This window comes from Cryptomeria japonica, chromosome 2, assembly GCF_030272615.1.
Source record: "Cryptomeria japonica chromosome 2, Sugi_1.0, whole genome shotgun sequence".
Taxonomy (NCBI): domain Eukaryota; kingdom Viridiplantae; phylum Streptophyta; class Pinopsida; order Cupressales; family Cupressaceae; genus Cryptomeria; species Cryptomeria japonica.
Window position 1 is genome coordinate 106,288,448 of NC_081406.1, and position 20,254 is coordinate 106,308,701.

The following is a 20,254-nucleotide window of genomic DNA, read 5'->3' on the forward strand; positions in this document are numbered from 1 at the left end:
AAAAAATACCTTTACGAAATTTGAGGGTTTTTCGTGTATCTTTTCCGATACCGACATTAGGTCCACAATTTTTATTTCCTTTTTTATATTTAAATCTACCAACACTACTTGGAACAACAATATTCCTCCTAGTTCCTTTCTATCAAGCATCTCTCATTCTGAAATTCTCATGTGTTTGTTGGTTTTTTCCCTTTTCCGCCCAACAGTAAGAAAGGATGATTCTAATAGATATAGTCTTCCAATTTTATCCTCCATGGTTCTTCCTTTTGGCCATTTAAATTTTCATCTTTAAATTGTCTTCTTCCACCATAGATCCCACATGAATCTAAAATATCATGTTAAATGACCAAACTACATCACTCTAATATTAGTTGTTGGTGTTTAGGTAGACCAAAGCAAACAATAATATTAAATATGATGCAAAATAAAAAAGGAAAAGGGAGAAATTCACTACAATACAAATGTAACGTGTGTTCAATAAATGTAGGATACATCCATAGAGAAATAGCCATCCGCTTTCTTTCTATTATGTAATGAAGAGAAAATTACATTCTCATAGCTTTTCACATTCCACGACCACTTATTTATCAAGTCCTTTTTGTAGTTCACAAAGGTCAATATATATACTAAAATAATAGTAGACTCTTTTAATAAATAATGGGTAATTATTTCTTTGGGGGCACTTCCATCGAGCCCCCAACTAAGGATGTTTCCCCAAGAAACCCTTGTTGGGACTAGTGCCCCCAAATTACTACAATGGAGATTTATTAATAGCCGTATACTAAAATTTAAACCCAACAACATCATTAGTATAATACAATAGTGTTGAATTTCTGGATCAATAACCTTCTCAAGATTGCTTAGCATACAATCTTGACCTTTTTCTCCTCAGATATGATAGGAATTTTGTTGTAGATGATTATTGGAAATCATTCTCTAACTCGTGTCCATTATTTTATTCTAGCTTCCCATAGATTTCTCTCAGCCTCTCTAAATTTTATAAGATATTTTTAAATATTCAATATGAAAGAGGAGTTTATGAGAACTTGGAAAACACAAACAATCCAAAATCTTGACCTTATTTGTTGAACCATTTTACTTTAGTCTCATCGTCAACATGTATTCAACCATAGTATTAATATATATTTTTTTTAGTTAAATTGTTGGATGGGCCAGCTCCCTTTAGATTAGATTGACAATGATTGACAAAACGGGTTTTTGTCCTGGACTGAACTAGGTGAGGCTACAAACAAGGAGCGCCCTCCCTTCTCAAAATCCCTAAGGAACAAAGACCCATTAACAGGTCAGGGCTAAACCCTACATTCTAGCCCTATCTTTGGAGTGAGATCTAAGAAGCATGTGACAGCTAATATCTTGTTTGTACCTCCTTTCTCATGCTTCTCTTTCACAACCTGCCAAATCTCCTCCATCTAGACATCCCCAACCTAAATGTGCCCATCTTCAATTTGATCTTCATTCCCGCTACCTCTCAAAGGCACTAATTCTTTAGGCTCTAACTGTTGCAACACAAGAGGATTCTCTATTTGCCTCACATTCAGATTTTGACCACCATTATCAGCCAAGACTCAATAGAAAGGGGGCCTTATCCAATTCAATGAAAGCATCCATTCCACTCTTATACAACACCTCGCTTTTATCCATCAAGTAATGGAGAGAAGTGACAAGCTTTCCCCCCCCTCCTTTTTGAACATTGAGCAACAATATGTCTAGCTTGAAAATATCTTCTGCACCTGAAATGGATACCCTCATAGTCTAAGGATTACACCCAAAAACATTTTGATATTTTGATAGGAATCTCTTCAAGGAGATTCTCAGTGCCATCAACATCCACAAGAATCTAGGCATAAGTAAAGTGCTTAAGATTTGAGGAGCCCTCATCCTCCAATAAGAAACTACTCAAAGACCTCCCCAAGAAGGTTTGTCATTGTTTCAACGTAAGCATTTGATTATCCTCCTAGCTCCAATTGTGGTCTCAAAGCACCTTATTTATGTCTTTCACATTTTTAGAAACAACAACAAAGAAACCTCGAGCACGTGGATAGATTTGAACACATCTATCAACAATGAGTTCCCAGTTCTCAAAGATATATTTGTGAAGATCTCTAAGGCTTGTCCAAATAACTCTTAAATTCTTAATCAAGCCTAACCCAAAAAAAACCTTGTCATTGTGTTCAACCTCCTCTTCAACACCACCTGCAAGTTCCACACAAATTGATTTTGGAGGGGAAAGCATGTAGCTTTAGTGATTATTGCCCCATTCCTCCCCATAGCCTATCTTAAGAACCCCTACCCTCCACCAAAGGAAGATGCCAAGTCAAGGGAGAAACCATTAGGGAATTCAAACCAATCATTGGGAAGGCAACATTTCCCATCCCATTCAATAATGGCACCCCTTCTATTCTAATGATCTACTCTATCTAAAGAACCCCTACCCTCCACCCAAGGAAGATGCCAAGTCAAGGGAGAACCCATTAGGGCATTCAAACCAATCATTGGGAAGGCAACATTTCTTGTCCCATTCAATAATGGCATCCCATCTCTTCTATAAATAAAGCTACAAATAGCTCCTATAAGATAACAAATTCCTCCTCTTAGTACGACAGGACAAATACATCATTGTAGTTCATAGGTCTAGTCTATAGTTTTTTTTTGTGAATGTGTATCAACCTCTATCGTCCACAATATATATATATATATATATATATATATATATATATATATATATATATATATTACCATTGCGGTCACTTACAATAGAGTCATATGTGAAACCTTTTCTTAACTTCAAGTCGTTCTAGTAGAATAAGTCACTAGCAACATGGAAAGTTTCTCACTACAAGATATTGATATCAAAAATTTCATACACAACGATAAAAAAACCTTACATGCCTCTATAAAATATGTACAAAGAAATGGAAGGCCAACTAAAACCTCCATGCACCTACAACCTAAAGATACTAAAAATACTATACGAAGAAGCTTATGGATTAAAAAACCTTATGGTTGGTAATGCCAAGAATGTGGTGGGAAAAAAGTTCCTTAAATATTACATGATTACCACCCAACCTTACATAGAGTGAGGAAAATGCTACAAAGAAAACCCTCGCAACCTTTATAAGAAAAATTGCAATTTTATTTCATTGTAATTTCTCTTCACATGTAATAGAAAGAAAACATGTCTTTATAATAATGCAAACTAGAATAGTTTTTAATATTAAATATATAAAACCAGCCTAACCTTAAAATAATTAGTTAGTATTTGATACCAAGTCAGAAACCAAGATCCTTCTATCAAAATAGTTGCACAAGTTAGAGGGTAAAAGATGGACAATTGTGTACCTCACAAGTTATTAGATATGAAAGCATGCAAACTAGAAAATGAAAATATAGATAAATATGATTTAACTCCTAATTTATTAATCATAATAGATGTACAAAATTATTTTTCAAAGGAGAGCAATCAACACCTTGAATGTTAGGATGCAACTCCACGCAAATAAAAACAAAAAAACCGCAACTTAATAAGGTTATCTCATAAAAAGGAAAAATCCAAGAGAGAATATATCGTTGAATGCTCTACTCTAACATTACCGGTTAAAGAAAAAATCCAAGAGAGAATATATTTGTGGCCTACATTGGGTTTAAAATGGCTATCTGTGGTAGAGTCAAGAAAGTCTAGCTGGAAAGTGATTCGCTAAATATAATCAACTTCTTAATTGAAAAGACTATCCCAACCTAGACGATTAATCATTTAATGCGGGAGTGTTTTGATATGATTGCTGAATTTGAGCCAATTCATATTTTGCAAGTTTTTAGAGAGGGTAAGAAGCCTGCAGACCACGTGGAAAATCTTGGTGTTGCTAGAGATGATGAAAAGTGGTGGTGGGAAGGGGATTCCTTTCCATTTAAGTTGTGTGAATTGGTGAGGGGGGATACCGAAAATCTCTCTCCGTATGACAACTTTTAACATGTGTAAAGCTATTCATATAAATCTATGGTGGTGACCTTTCCTATGGGTCTAGTTTGTTTTCATCTGTCTGAAGCCTAGTTAAATAGTGTTACTAATAAAATGTAGAGAGGCAACAATCTTATGGGGGGAGACAAGAACAAATTGGAAGAGTCTTTAGGCGAGCTTTGGGAGAAAAATTAAGAGGTCTATAGGGAAGTTGGTGACAGAGATATGGAACCTTTTATCAGAAAACTCCATGGTCAAAACCACCAGCTCATGGATTTCTTTTTTAGAAATTGGAATAATGGGGTTCTAATTGTGTATGGGGCGGAGTTCAGGATTCATGAACCCTTCATCATTGAGATTTCTAGACTTAGCATGGAGGGTAAAAAATTCTATTGGGAGAGAAAAAATTCAGACGAAGCCCTCTCAATCTTCTACGATAAAAAGGGTGACCAAAGCAGAGTCAAGAAGAATGAGGATGGAGGCTACAATCGAAAGGACCTTCTGAAGCTCTGAGCAGATATAGCGAAATTTATTGTGAGGTACATAACCCTTGGTGGCCACTATGCTAGTATATATTCCTATCATTTTACTATTCTGAACCACTTGAGGCATGATAACATATTTTCAATTCCATTTTATTTGTTGTCATCTCTTGAGAATTCCATACATAAGAATTTTGAGAATGAGGAAAACCCAGTTCTGCATGAGGGTTTAATCCTCCTGGTTGTGGAGTTTTCTAGGGCTCGTAAGGTTAGACCCTCCCCAGCTCAGAGAAACCCTAAACCCTTGGCCAACTAGGAGGTGCATGATATTTCACATACGGAGTTTGGCAAGGCGGAGGGCAGAGTTTCTATGGATTGGAATGACATCCATGTTTCGGATGATTCAGAGTATAAGCCCTCAAAGGATGAGGGTCCCCCACAAAAGCCCACACCTGGCACAAATAGTAGTGGGAAAAATCTACCTACATGGGCAGCAAAAATGTTGAAATCCCATCTGTCTCACCCCCAAAATCTCGGCCCCCAAAACCGTAAAAAACAAAAACTGGAAAAAAAGGTAGAGATTCAAGGAAAAGGGGAAAATGAAATATGACTTGATATTCCCCTTAATGTGGACCCCAATTAGATTAAATGTGATAAATGTATGTTGACAAGCTTCTGGCCAATTTCTTGGTTAACAAGGAGAAATGCTTTTGATGGGTGTTTGATGAAATTTATTTACTAAAAAAGGGGATCAAGGATATTGTGGACTCTTTCACAGAGAATCTAACACCTGATAAAACTGACAAACTAATGAAGTTGTCCCAAAAAATCTTGTAAGCCATTAAGGTCATGAAGACAAAATTGAGAACATGAGACTAGGATTGACAGGTTGGAGGATGAAATCTAGGATTTAAAGAGTAAGCTTAAGGGTCTGGTGGAATATAGTAAGGAGGCGATGTATAACAGTGTCAAAGGCCTCAAAAGAGTCAACGAGGAAATCCCCTTACAGAAAGCTCACGTGACCAAATCTGTATTATCCTCAGACATTAATCGCGAAAAGGGAATCCAAGATATGCAGGCATCTACGGGGCCCACTACCAGGACTAGGACCAAAAAACAGGAAAGAGGCAGTTCGAGGTTCATCATTAAAGAACTCCAGGAGATCAATAACAAAGAAATCCAGAAAAATACTGAGCTTTTGAAAGCGCCTACTTAGTTTTTTGGCTGGTGTTTCTTGTTTCCATTGTGCTTTTTGTGGTTAGACTTGCTGGGTCGTGTCCCCTTTTTTGTTGTTGTTTAGCAGTTGGTTAGTTTCTAGTTAACTCTGAATTAATGGATGGATTTGGGTTTCGGATCCCCATAAAACTCGTTTATCTTAATCAAAAGAATTACCGATTGGGTAGTCTTGCAATTGGAAATAAGTGGTAATGTTTTTTTGTGTAAAGATATGCGTAGAAAAGTTTGACTTTGTATGTTTTTTCCTTTTCTCTTGAAGACATGGCACTTGTAAGATATTTTGATTTAAATTGGGTACCTATTGTGAAGATGAGAGAAATTCTACTAAATTTTACCTATCTTATTTATGGGACCATTTTATGTTGTGGCAAAAATCAACGTACTATTGAATTCTCAATTATGGACAATGAATATCTAGTAGAAAGTGATGTAGATAAAGAAATAGATTTCTAATAATCGGTAAATTTGTCACCCCAACGAAATCAAATAGGAACTATTAGCTCTCCAAACCATTCTCTGCAACTCTACATGTTGCATACAAAACCTCCGGCCATAGTCCCATTGTCAACCTAGGTTACTGAATCAAAATCATAATAAGAATGTAGGAAATTGAGATCCAAAAATTATGGTAGGTTCTCCCTTCATAGATTTATCCTATTCTAATCCTAGAAGGGAAATCCCTTAATTTCATGTAGGAGATTTCAAGAGAAATAATATCCATGCAATGTGGCTTGAAAAAAGCCTTCGGCTTTCACATATGAAGCACAAAAAATAAAATCACTAAACTTCACAATAAAAAAAGCAAATGAAATATATATAAAAAAGGTAACAATACGTATAGAAACAAATATTTCCTGGAAGTAAAACTGAGAAAATAGTTATAACATACCTTTATGTGAACCACTTTGCATAATGCATATACATGTATAAATTACATTTAAATTAATACTAACCTTTATACATTTCATCAACTCAAGATCACTAAGGATTTCTAATTGTCGATATCGATCAAATCATGGTCGAAAGGAAAATAGAACTTACGCTTAGGCTAACAAGAAATAGTAGATTTTTGATGGAAATGATTTGATAAAAGGGAAACAAGATTGATGCCTTCCTAAATTGTAAATAAAGATAAAACGTGACAACAAATAGAGACCGATGTAAACCTTATGTATAAGGAAATAGAAATACAAATTTAAGCCAAAAAACTGAGAAACATTCAACATTTAATTCCACTTCAATATTCATTATGCATATAGAGATAAGTGATAGTTTACATTGAATGTATTTAGTTCAAACACGATAACTACTAGATATGTAAGGGGACATCCAAAAGTGAATGAATCATAATTAGCAATGCAGTTTCATTTCTAAGTCTTGACAATTGAAATCCTCATCTTTTAAGCATTTAAACATAAATTAGCTTCTCCCCTAGAAAAATCACAACCGGCCTACACAAAACAAACTAAAACAACCTATGTGCACAATATCTTACATCCACACATATGTATATTTTCAATTACAAATCAATCTCATGGTATAGGACAAGACAATAATTAATAGAGTTCAAGTACACAAGGTTGCCTCCTATATTATTTTAGAGGGAAAAAGTAGTTGCAAAATGAAAGCTGCATAATTTGAAGATATTTTGGATTTGATATGTTATCTTAGCTTCTAATTACTATAAGAATAATTGGACATGATTATTCTCAAGAGAAAACACATAAAAATAAACAACATTGGTGATTCCATGAATGCAAGAGGAGTATGACGTGTTCGTGTTGAAAGGTCAAGAGTCGCCAAGAACTTGACATTTTACCCGCAGTAGATACAAATTAATTGCTAGTCATTTGTTATTTTGGTAGCCTGGCAGGCCATTTGTACGAATTATTATCTTGGAATGATAAATAAAGAATGCGAGTTTGAGGGTGTGGGAGCCATATTACACGAACTTGTCCTGAATGGAATCGACAATTGTTTGATCGCTTCGGAAGGCCTTCGTCAATACAGAAACTGGGATAGCAGGATTCGCTGCAAAGAGAGAATTGGCAGAAACCTGAACTCCAGGATTCTGGCTGCTCAAGGCAGCGATGGCCACTGCATTTCGATGTCCCACATTCTGTTGGAAGTGCAGCAATCCCTTGGGAAACACAAACACGTCTCCTTTCATTAACATCTTGCTGTAAAACTTGTTTGTAGTATCGATGAAGCCCACAGAGAGGTGGCCTTCAAGCAAAACCAAGATTTCAGTGGCTCTTGGATGGGTGTGAGGAGGATTAATTCCACCCACAGCGAAGTCAATGCGGACCAACGATATCCCCAGTGTGTTAAGCCCCGCAATCTGGTTAACGTTCGCCGCTGTTACGTTAGAGCCTACAGCGTTGCTTGTATCTCCTTCTCGTCCCAGACCTCGGAAGAAGAAGTCCTCCGATGAAACCACTTTCGAGTCCTTGCAAGAGAAGCCGTTCACCAAAACTGCACATGTATTCATATTCGGTTAGTAATTTTACATGCACACACAGAGCTGAATTCAGCTAAGAAAGAAAGAAAGAATCAAAGAAATCTGTACCTTGGCCTTGCCTATCTGCAACACAGAAATCTTGCAAGGAGTCGGGATCTGCTCCCATCACATGCTCGCTGCAACAACATATAAATACACACAGGAAAATGAAGCTTAAGCGCAACCAGCTTGCAATTTCTTAATTCGCACAAGAGTTTATCAACACGAACACTCAGAGAGAGAGAGAGAGAGAGAGAGAGAGAGAGAGGGGCGTGAATTTGATTGAACTGCAAATCATGACATAACATTATATAGTGCAAATTTTGAACGAGATATACATAGTCAGGACGGCAACAGCGCGTAAATCCTTTTAATATCAATTAAACACCGAATCCATTCAAACTACCCCTAGATGAGTAGCTTCGTTACGATATTATCAGGGCAACTTTTAAAATTCAATTTGCCAAGAGGAGAATAAATCCAAAATTTACGAATTTTGTCTATTGTCTTTGTTAAGACTTGATTTGTTTGCTCTTGGTGAAGAATTCACAGTGAGAAGCGATCAACCTTTGATCAGCAGTCCGCGTCTGTTTCTTAGTTTATATCTATTTAAAATAACTGCAATTTTGTATTAATTAAAATCCCACGATTGGTGGCTTCTTGGCTCAATATTAGAGGTCATTCAAACATGTAGAGAGATATCATCGCTCATAAACAAACGACTTTAAACTATTTTCTTGCTTCATTGATAAATCTATAATATCTGATTACAGGGCAGCGGCAGAGGTCAATTTCAAGCGTATGTAGAATATTTTGAAAATAAACGTGTACCACTGATCTAATCTCTGCGTTTACCGTTTTCACTACTCTTTATTGAATTGGCTGATCGGTACGGTGTCTTTGGTTTGCTTTGACTCACCTCATCACTGAAAATTGATTAGCATATTAGGTCACGTTGCTTCACCCCCAAAGGATGGGAAAAGAGCACATACCCTAGGCCTAGGTTAGGGTGATGCACTAAATCCATGCTTAAACACTGCTATGTTCACATCGCTCAAACCACATACAAACACTGAGCCGAAGTTCACATCACATTCTTAAATAGTAAGGCAAATTCACATTACATTTAATCGATTACTAATATGACAATGGCTTATTATTAATCGAGTGATCTTTGGCATGCAAATAAGTCATCACATTCTTAAATTGTAGGCAAATTCACATTACATTTAATTGATTACTAATCTGACAATGGCTTATTATTAATCGAGTGAATTTTGGCATGGCAATAAGTCGTCGATTTTAGGTTTCTAAATATATGCATGACAAAATTTAATCAAAGATGTTCCATACTCTTCTCTTGAAGACTTGACACTTACAAGATATTATAATTTAGATTTAGACTAGGTAGGTTGTGGAGATGAGAGAAAATCTACTGAAGTTTATGGTTGTACAATTAATTTTTGTGTAATTTCATGGTGTATCAAGAGGCAACCTACTGTATCCTTCTCAATTACAAATGAAGAATATTCTAGCCCTAGATTGGTCGCTTCTTGCCCCTAAACCTTGAAGAATGTTAATGACGACGTTAAGCATATGAAGGAGGCTCAATATTAATCAATGTACAAGTGCTCATTCATACATATATAAAGCTATGAATATTTTCATAAGCTATATTGTCTTCTCTATTGTTCATGGTCTTGTGCTTTCTTTTAAATACAATCATGTGTAATTCAAAGACCATCAAATATTCTAATTAATTGTTTCTTGAGAATGGCTCATGGGAACTTTATTTCAAGTAAGGAAGAGAATTTTTCACCGTTATTTTGTTTACCATTGCATAGATCTCCATTATTATGATCTCATATTTCACATTACACAAAAATTGCTTGAATTTTTTTCCCTCGGTCTACAAGTGTGATAATTGATCATTTAAGAAGGTGTAGGAACCATTTTAATTCTTTTCTAATATAATTCATAGAATTGGCCTCGTAAATTAAATATCGATCTAATCAGTTTCTTGTCATGCTCCGTCAAATTCATTCACGTTACAATTCCCACATTTAATCATGTGCACATGGACACAAAATTCTAAAAAAACAAAAATGATTCTCAAATAGCATATTAATCGTGCTACTTCACCTCAAAGATGGGGAAACAATGCATAGATTAGGGTGATGCATACAAGCCATGCCTAAACACTAATATGTTCACAAAGCTCAAACTACTACCTCAATAATAAAAAAATTGACAATTGTACAAATGCTTTGCCAGAGTTCACATTACATTCCTAAACAGTAGTTCTAGATAGCTTTAGTATTTTATAGTCAATCCGATTTCTTGTCTTAGATTATAGCACAATATAATAGGTTTATAGTTTTCATGCATTCATCTAATATCCTATGTGTCATTCTTCTATATTGAAATATGGATAATATAAGCAAGCCTTAGTCAAATTAATCCCATTATAATGAGTCATAGATGTGTTAATTTAGTTTCATTTTTACATCCAATAGGTTCCAATAGCATCTAGATCTCTAAAGAATACTTAAATCGAATTTATGCATCTAAATTAACATACCTAAACACTAAATTTTCTACTCTTACTATATATACGCTATCAGCCAATAATGTTACCCTTATATCAATAAATGTACTAGATATTGAAATTCCCTAGGTTTAGTTTGTCCCTTCAACTTCAAATTGCTTTTTTGTGAAATTTTGTATGAATTATAAGAGATATAAGATTTGTTTCTAGGATCTCGCGAGTCTAGCTTTATCTATTAATTTCATGCTGGGATTTATTAGAATTTTTTTTTATTGGTAAATTTTCAAATTATTCATATATCCAAATTATTTTACAACACGAGCACATTCTTAAAGTGCATATAAATATACAAATAGTTCCCTATTTATTAAGTTCGCATTAATTTATTGGTGACACATAGCTGTCCTATATCTACCCAAGCAATAATTCTATACATTAAGGCCTTAGAGAAAAGAATTCGATTGACCTAGTGAATATTTCATTTCTCCTTCTTATCATTCTGGTTAAAAGAAGTTGCTCTTTTACATTGACCCTCTTCCCACATTTCACACTACAACTATGCTCGATAATTCCCAAGCAAAGGGAGGGTGGATGACCTCAGCTAGCATTTTTTGAAAGAAAAATTAAATAATTTTTTTTTAAAAAAAATTTAATGTATATTTTTTAAATCCTTCAAGTGCCAACCCTGTAAGAGGATATTTTGGGGGCCTAATAAGTACCTACACGTGGTCTCTTTGCCGTAATTTATTTTTGTCACTTGTCTTTGACTTAAAACACGGTATTTTCTACATCAATTTTTCCATCATTGATTTTTGCCACTTGTCTTTGATTTAAAACACTAATTTCTGTCTTCTCTTTTTATTCTCATTTGGCATTCAGATGATACATAGAGAAATAAAAGGGCGGTAACTTGCTTAAAGCATAGAGTGTAAAATCCTAGCATATCGTCTCAAATTATATTTCTTTTATTTATCTATCTCCAGTGATATTTACTTTATTTTATTTCTATGTGTTGACAACTGATCTACTCTAGGTACAAGGTATTGTTGCACTAAATAGAGAAAATAATGGTAAGGGTAAATAGTAACCTTCTGAGAAAAGGTATATTTATAGAGGAAAACCATAGAATTTAAGTTTATAGCCAAGGAATAAGCTTGTTACAACACAAAACAAAAAAATCTAATCCCTTTTAAGAGTTGTAAAAATTATTAGTGTCCATAGAAGACCATTGAATATTATCCTCCAAGATTTTCAAAGAATAGAGATAGATAAATGGGATGAATATGAAGAGGATGAGTGAGATGAAGTTGTCGAGTCGATTTACCTCGAGGAGGGCAGACGTATTGAAAATTACAATATGGGAGGAGAAGAGTTGGGAGACTGGCATAAAGCTAGTGAATTGTGTTACCCCGAGGAAGGAAAGATATTCAAGACAACAATGCAAGAGTAGAAGAGTTTGAAGATTGTAATAAAAGGAATGCAACCTATCACGATAAGAGGCCAATTTTTAAAAAAATTAAAATATTTGGATGTGAAGCGTTTGTGCACCCAAATAATAAGATCAAACAAGATGAATTCGATACGACATTTTTTAGTTCATCTATCTTGTCTATGATTGTCAAAATAAAGGATACAAGTGGCATCATCCTAGAATGGAATAAATCGAGTAAGAACTTTTGTAAGAGTATGTGAAAGTGTAAGACTAAATTCATGTTTCATGGAAGAAATGAGAAGCCTATACAATAACTAGTGACTAGAGAGCATAAAATGTTTTTGATACACTCGTGACTATTATATAATTGTTTGCTCATTTTAATTATTCCAGAAAATAAAATCATGATTGAACGATTAGTATAAACAGTCTACTCGTCAGTAGATATATATTATATTCTCCAAGGTCCTTGATTTAATTATATATGGATAGTCTCTAAAACTCCTTGTATTAATGTTAGAATACTCCATTTCCTTTGCATTTCATGAACTTGCCCGTTTAGTTTACAACACATTATTCATTACTTCAAAAATAGGATGTGCACGCATCCTATGTTAACTAAGAGTGATTAGAAATATCAATCTTCCTATTTACTGGATAGCCTAATTGGACCAAACTGGTTGAGCCACACTGTAATGAATCTATTTCTTTCATATTCTCCATATTGGGCTTGCCATAAGCATAAGGAAACAAAGGCTACAAGTTTGCCTACTTGAAGAGCATCGTAGATCTCATATTCTACACAATATTTTTCAATGATCTTTTCTTGAGATTAGCATTGTGCATTATTGCATGCAGATTGTAGAGAGTCATCTTGATGTATGTCACATTATGAATTTTCTACTTTCCTTGTGATGCATAATATATTTCTACACAATGAATCTCTTTGTGATATTTCACTTCCAACATCTTGTAATATTGGAAAACTTCACAAGTAACCTATTAAAAAATATTTCAAGTGACCAACAACAAAAATACGCTACATCCATACATGTATATATATTTTTAATTACAATTTGGTATTATAGAATAAGAGAAAAATGAATAAGCATTCAACTACACAAAATTTTCCACTGTATCATTTTTCTGCTAATGTTAGTTACATAGTGATAGGGTCAATATCGCTTGAATCGAAAGTAAAATGGTGATATCCTTAAAAAAATTAAAGGGATAAATCCTAAACCCTTTCTATTTAATATTCAATATTAAGAAGTATAGTGAATAAGGAGTAGAACGGAATTGACATAGAACCCATAACTGTCTCAACGATGATTGATATGAGGACCAAAGTACAAAAATAAAAGGCCCTAGTTATCAAAGAGCCATATAAGATGAGGATCCCATTCACAAAATATTCTCTAATACAAGAAAATCTATCTATGTCCAAAACATTCAACAGACTCTAACTAGTATAAAGGTATAGACAATGAGATGCCCATTTAAAAAATCATCTCTACAATAATAAAATTTAAATAATCACATGATATTGACCCTACAGCAAACTAGAGATAGATTTATTTTAGATAGAACACGAGGGGCCAAAATGTAAGAGAGAAAAACTTCTACTACTGAGCTACATGAGATTAGAACCAGATACAAATTCCCCATGATTTCTACACAAGAATATTTTGAAACAATGGAATAGTGTACATATCAAGCCTTTATTCCAAAACAAAGCATATATCAAACCCTCATGCCTAAGTTGTATAGAGTCCTTCATTGGAGCCAATGCTGGTGCGGAGATTCTTTCAGTAGTGCTCAGCAAGATGATCCTTGAAAAAGACTACTGCCTTTAAAACATCCACCATATTTATCACTTAGCAGTATGCCTAATTCCGCCTTATAGGCTTTAATGGCAATAGCCAAAACTTGATCTTTATACACATAGATTACCATTCCTATTGCCGTGTAAACATAATAAAAACTAGACTACTTTCCTAATCACAAGTTAGAGAAGAGATGACCCAGCAGAGCTTTACCTTTTTTCATGCCATACTTCTCTATGGATTCATAAAGAATAGTGTCCAGGGTAGGACTATGCTTTACAAAGCCAATTGCAATTTGAACCACTTGACAATAAACATGAATGTGGTAATTAAATTAGAAATTAAAACAAGGAACAAGTTGGGACGTGGATACCAATTCGGACAAGGCTATCTCCAAGATATCTTCCCTAGTCAAAACTTGAATTGCATGCTCAGCCCTATGACAGTGCACGTTAAACACTGATTTGATAATCTGTCATGTGATAACTCCAGATTCATGGTATTCTGATTTCTAAAAAGGAATGTGTGTCCCTTTGTTGAAATATCCACACTCTATTTCGAATAGTTACAAAGAAAAATGACCAAGCACTCGAAAGGAGAACAAGATGTAAAAGTGATTGCAGGGCACAAATAAGAAAAATAATAACAATAGAATGGACAAATAGGAGACTAAATAAAGAAAAAAGGGCCATAAATAACTCAAAAAAAATTCACTTGTTAGACAATAATGACTGTAATTTCACAGAGATCGATTTTCACAATCAAATAAATGTTTCATAAAAAATACCTTTACGAAATTTGAGGGTTTTTCGTGTATCTTTTCCGATACCGACATTAGGTCCACAATTTTTATTTCCTTTTTTATATTTAAATCTACCAACACTACTTGGAACAACAATATTCCTCCTAGTTCCTTTCTATCAAGCATCTCTCATTCTAAAATTCTCATGTGTTTGTTGGTTTTTTCCCTTTTCCGCCCAACAGTAAGAAGGGATGATTCTAATAGATATAGTCTTCCAATTTTATCTTCCATGGTTCTTCATTTTGGCCATTTAAATTTTCATCTTTAAATTGTCTTCTTCCACCATTGATCCCACATGAATCTAAAATATCATGATAAATGACCAAACTACATCACTCTAATATCAGTTGTTGGTGTTTAGGTAGACCAAAGAAAACAATAATATTAAATATAATGCAAAATAAAAAAGGAAAAGGGAGAAATTCACTACAATACAAATGTAACATGTGTTCAATAAATGTAGGATACATCCATAGAGAAATAGCCATCCGCTTTCTTTCTATTATGTAATGAAGAGAAAAATACATTCTCATAGCTTTTCACATTCCACGACCACTTATTTATCAAGTCCTTTTTCTAGTTCACAAAGGTCAATTTATATACTAAAATAATAGTAGACTCTTTTAATAAATAATGGGTAATTATTTCTTTGGGGGCACTTCCATCGATCCCCCAACTAAGGATGTTTCCCCAAGAAACCCTTGTTGGGACTAGTGTCCCCAAATTACTACAATGGAGATTTATTAATAGCCGTATACTAAAATTTAAACCCAACAACATCATTAGTATAATACAATAGTGTTGAATTTCTGGATCAATAACCTTCTCAAGATTGCTTAGCATACAATCTTGACCTTTTTCTCCTCAGATATGATAGGAATTTTGTTGTAGATGATTATTGGAAATCATTCTCTAACTTATGTCCATTATTTTATTCTAGCTTCCCATAGATTTCTCTCAGCCTCTCTAAATTTTATAAGATATTTTTAAATATTCAATATGAAAGAGGAGTTTATGAGAAATTGGAAAACACAAACAATCCAAAATCTTGACCTTATTTGTTGAACCATTTTACTTTAGTCTCATCGTTAACATGTATTCAACCATAGTATTAATATATATTTTTTGTAGTTAAATTGTTGGATGGGCCAGCTCCCTTTAGATTAGATTGACAATGATTGACAAAACGGGTTTTTGTCCTGGACTGAACTAGGTGAGGCTACAAACAAGGAGCGCCCTCCCTTCTCAAAATCCCTAAGGAACAAAGACCCATTAACAGGTCAGGGCTAAACCCTACATTCTAGCCCTATCTTTGGAGTGAGATCTAAGAAGCATGTGACAGCTAATATCTTGTTTGTACCTCCTTTCTCATGCCTCTCTTTCACAACCTGCCAAATCTCCTCCATCTCCACATCCCCAACCTAAATGTGCCCATCTTCAATTGTATCTTCATTCCCGCTACCTCTCAAAGGCACTAATTCTTTAGGCTCTAACTGTTGCAACACAAGAGGATTCTCTATTTGCCTCACACTCAGATTTTGACCAGCATTATCAGCCAAGACTCAATAAAAAGAGGGCCTTATCCAATTCAATGAAAGCATCCATTCCACTCTTATACAACACCTCACTTTTATCCATCAAGTAATGGAGAGCAGTGACAAACTTTCCCCCCCTCCTTTTTGAACATTGAGCAACAATATGTCTAGCTTGAAAATATCTTTTGCACCTGAAATGGATACCCTCATAGTCTAAGGATTACACCCAAAAACATTTCGATATTTTGATAGGAATCTCTTCAAGGAGATTATCAGTGCAATCCACATCCACAAGAATCTGGGCATAAGTAAAGTGCAAAAGATTTTATGAGCACTCATCCACCAATAAGAAACTACTCAAAGAACTCCCCAAGAAGGTTTGTCATGGTTTCAACGTAAGCATTTGATTATCCTCCAGCCTCCAATGGTGGTCTCAAAGCACCTTATTTATGTCTTTCACATTTTTAGAAACAACAACAAAGAAACCTTGAGCACATGGATAGATTTGAAAACATCCATCAACAATGAGTTTCCAGTTCTCAAAGATATATTTGTGAAGATCTCTAAGGCTTGTCCAAATAACTCTTAAATTCTTAATCAAGCCTAACCCAAAAAAAACCTTGTCATTGTGTTCAACCTCCTCTTCAACACCACCTGCAAGTTCCACACAAATTGATTTTGGAGGGGAAAGCATGTAGCTTTAGTGATTATTGCCCCATTCCTCCCCATAGCCTATCTTAAGAACCCCTACCCTCCACCAAAGGAAGATGCCAAGTCAAGGGAGAAACCATTAGGGAATTCAAACCAATCATTCGAAAGGCAACATTTCACATCCCATTCAATAATGGCACCCCTTCTATTCTAATGCTCTAGTCTATCTAAAGAACCCCTACCCTCCACCCAAGGAAGACGCCAAGTCAAGGGAGAACCCATTAGGGCATTCAAACCAATCATTGGGAAGGCAACATTTCTTGTCCCATTCAATAATGGCATCCCATCTCTTCTATAAATAAAGCTACAAATAGCTCCTATAAGATAACAAATTCCTCCTGTTAGTACGACAGGACAAATACATCATTGTAGTTCATAGGTCTAGTTTATATTTTTTTTTGTGAATGTGTATCAGCCTCTATCGTCAACAATATATATATATATATATATATATTACCATTGCGGTCACTTACAATAGAGTTATATGTGAAACCTTTTCTTAACTTCAAGTCGTTCTAGAAGAATAAGTCACTAGCAACATGGAAAGTTTCTCACTAGAAGATATTAATGTCATAAATTTCATACACAATGATAACAAAACCTCAATGCCTCTATAAAATATGTACAAAGAAATGCAAGGCCAACTAAAACCTCCATGCATGTAAACCTAAAAATACTAACTCTACTATACGGAGAAGCTTATGGATTAAAAAACCTTATGGTTGCTAATGCCAAGAATGTGGTGGGAAAAAAGTTCCTTAAATATTACTTGATTACCACCCAACCTTACATAGAGTGAGGAAAATGCTACAAAGAAAACCATCACAACCTTTATAAGAAAAATTACAACTTTATTTCATTGTAAATTCTCTTCACATGTAATACAAAGAAAACATGTCTTTATAATAATGCAAACTAGAATAGTTTTTAATATTAAATATATAAAACCAGCCTAACCTTAAAATAAGTAGTTAGTATTTGATATCAAGTCAAAAAACCAAGATCCTTCTATCCAAATAGTTGCACAAGTTAGAGGGTAAAAGATGGACAATTGTGTACCTCACAAGTTATTAGATATGAAAGTATGCAAACTAGAAAATGAAAATATAGATAAATATGATTTAACTCCTAATTTATTAATCATAATAGATGTACATAATTATTTTTCAAAGGAGAGCAATCAACACCTTGAATGTTACCATGCAACTCCACGCAACTAAAAACAAAAAAACCACAACTTAATAAGGTTATCTCATAAAAAGGAAAAATTCAAGATAGAATATATCGTTGAATGCTCTACTCTAACATTATCGGTTAAAGAAAAAATCCAAGAGAGAATATATATGCGGGATACATTAGGATTAAAATTGCTATCTGTGGTAGATTCAAGAAAGTCTAGCTGGAAAGTGATTCGCTAAATATAATCAACTGTTTAATTAAAAAGACTATCCCAACCTGGACGATTAATCATTTAATGCGGGAGTGTTTTGATATTATTGCCGAATTTAAGCCAACTCAAATTTTGCAAGTTTTCAAAGAGGGTAACAAGTCTGCAGACCACGTGGCAAATCTTGGTGTTGCTAGAGATGATGAAAAGTGGTGGTGGGAAGGGGATTCCTTTCCATTTAAGTTGTGTGAATTAGTGAGGGGGGATGCTAGAAACCTCTCTTTGTATGACAACTTTTCACATGTGTAAAGCTATTCATATAAATCTGTGGTGGTGACCTTTCTTGTGGGTCTAGTTTGTTTTCATCTGTCTAAAGCATAGTTAAATAGTGTTACTAATAAAGTTTAGAGAGGCAACAATCTTATGGGGGGAGACAAGAACAAATGGGAACAATATTTAGGCGAGCTTTGGGAGAAAATTTAAGAGGTCTATAGGGAAGTTGGTGACAGAGGTATGGAACCTTTTATCAGAAAACTCCATGGTCAGAACCACCAGCTCATGGATTTGTTTTTTAGAAATTGGAATAATGGGGTTCTAAGTGTGTATGGGGCGGAGTTCAGGATTCATGAACCCTTCATCATTGAGATTTCTAGGCTTAGCATGGAGGGTCAAAAATTCTATAGGGAGAGAGAAAATTTAGACGAAGCCCTCTCAATCTTCTATGATAAAAAGAGTGAATGAAGCAGAGTCAAGAAGAACGAGGATGGAGGCTACAATCGGAAGGACCTTCTGAAGCTCTTAACAGATATAGCAAAATTTATTGTGAGGTACATAACCCTTGATGGCCACTATGCTAGTATATTTTCCTATCATTTTACTATTTTGAACCACTTGAGGCATGATAAAATATTTTCATTTCCATTTTATTTGTTGTCATCTCTTGAGAATTCCATCCATAAGAATTTTGAGAATGAGGAAAACCCGGTTCTGCATGAGGGTTTAATCCACCTGGTTGTGGAGTTTTCTAAGGTTCATAAGGTTAGACCCTCCCCAGCTCTGAGAAACCCTAAACCCTTGGCCAACCAAGAGGTGCATGATATTTCACATACCCAGCATTTCTCATTTTGAAATTCTCATGTGTTTGTTGGTTTTTTCCCTTTTCTGCCCAACAGTAAGAAAGGATGATTCCAATATATATAGTCTTCCAATTTTATGTTCCACGGTTCTTCATTTTGGCCATTTAAATTTTCATCTTTAAATTGTATTCTTCCACCATTGATCCCACATGAATCTAAAATATCAAGATAAATGACCAAAATACATTACTCTAATATCAGTTGTTGGTGTTTAGGTAGACCAAAGCAAACAATAATATTAAATATAATGCAAAAGGATAAAGGAAAAAGGAGAAATTCACTACAATACAAATGTAACATGGTAAAAGCACAAAATTGTGCCATGTTTCAGGCCAACTTATCAGCACAAGTGAATTTAAGTAATCCTAACTAAAAAATAATTTTAGCAAAACATATGGTCTATATAGATTCATTCTATCTAAGCTATATATGGGTCACAACGTTTCCGATTGGAAGTGTCTGCTGAATATATCTTTTATACCACTTTGGATCTATTTACCAAAAAAATTAAAACATTAAAAAAACTCAATGTTTCAACAACTCCTACTCTCATAAATAAATTTTTTTTTAAATGTCAAAATACCCTTTTATAGATCTATAAGTGAATTTCCAAAATATATGTCTCTTAATATTTTACTTATTTTTAATATTTTATAATTTATTTTATTGAAAGTAGGCCATCA

The 20,254-nt window shown here is 34.5% G+C and overlaps 1 protein-coding gene across 1 annotated transcript in view; it reads right to left on the reverse strand.

Moving 5' to 3' along the window:
* Positions 1 to 7,636: 7,636 nt before the first annotated feature.
* Positions 7,637 to 20,254, reverse strand: part of LOC131054278 (putative germin-like protein 2-1) — a 76,118-nt gene continuing 63,500 nt past the window's right edge. The window contains exons 2-3 of the mRNA XM_057988755.2: positions 8,264 to 8,331; positions 7,637 to 8,169 (exon numbers count right to left, since the gene is read on the reverse strand). Coding sequence (XP_057844738.2) covers positions 7,637 to 8,169; positions 8,264 to 8,331 — 601 coding nt within the window. The remainder of the gene's footprint in view (positions 8,170 to 8,263; positions 8,332 to 20,254) is intronic.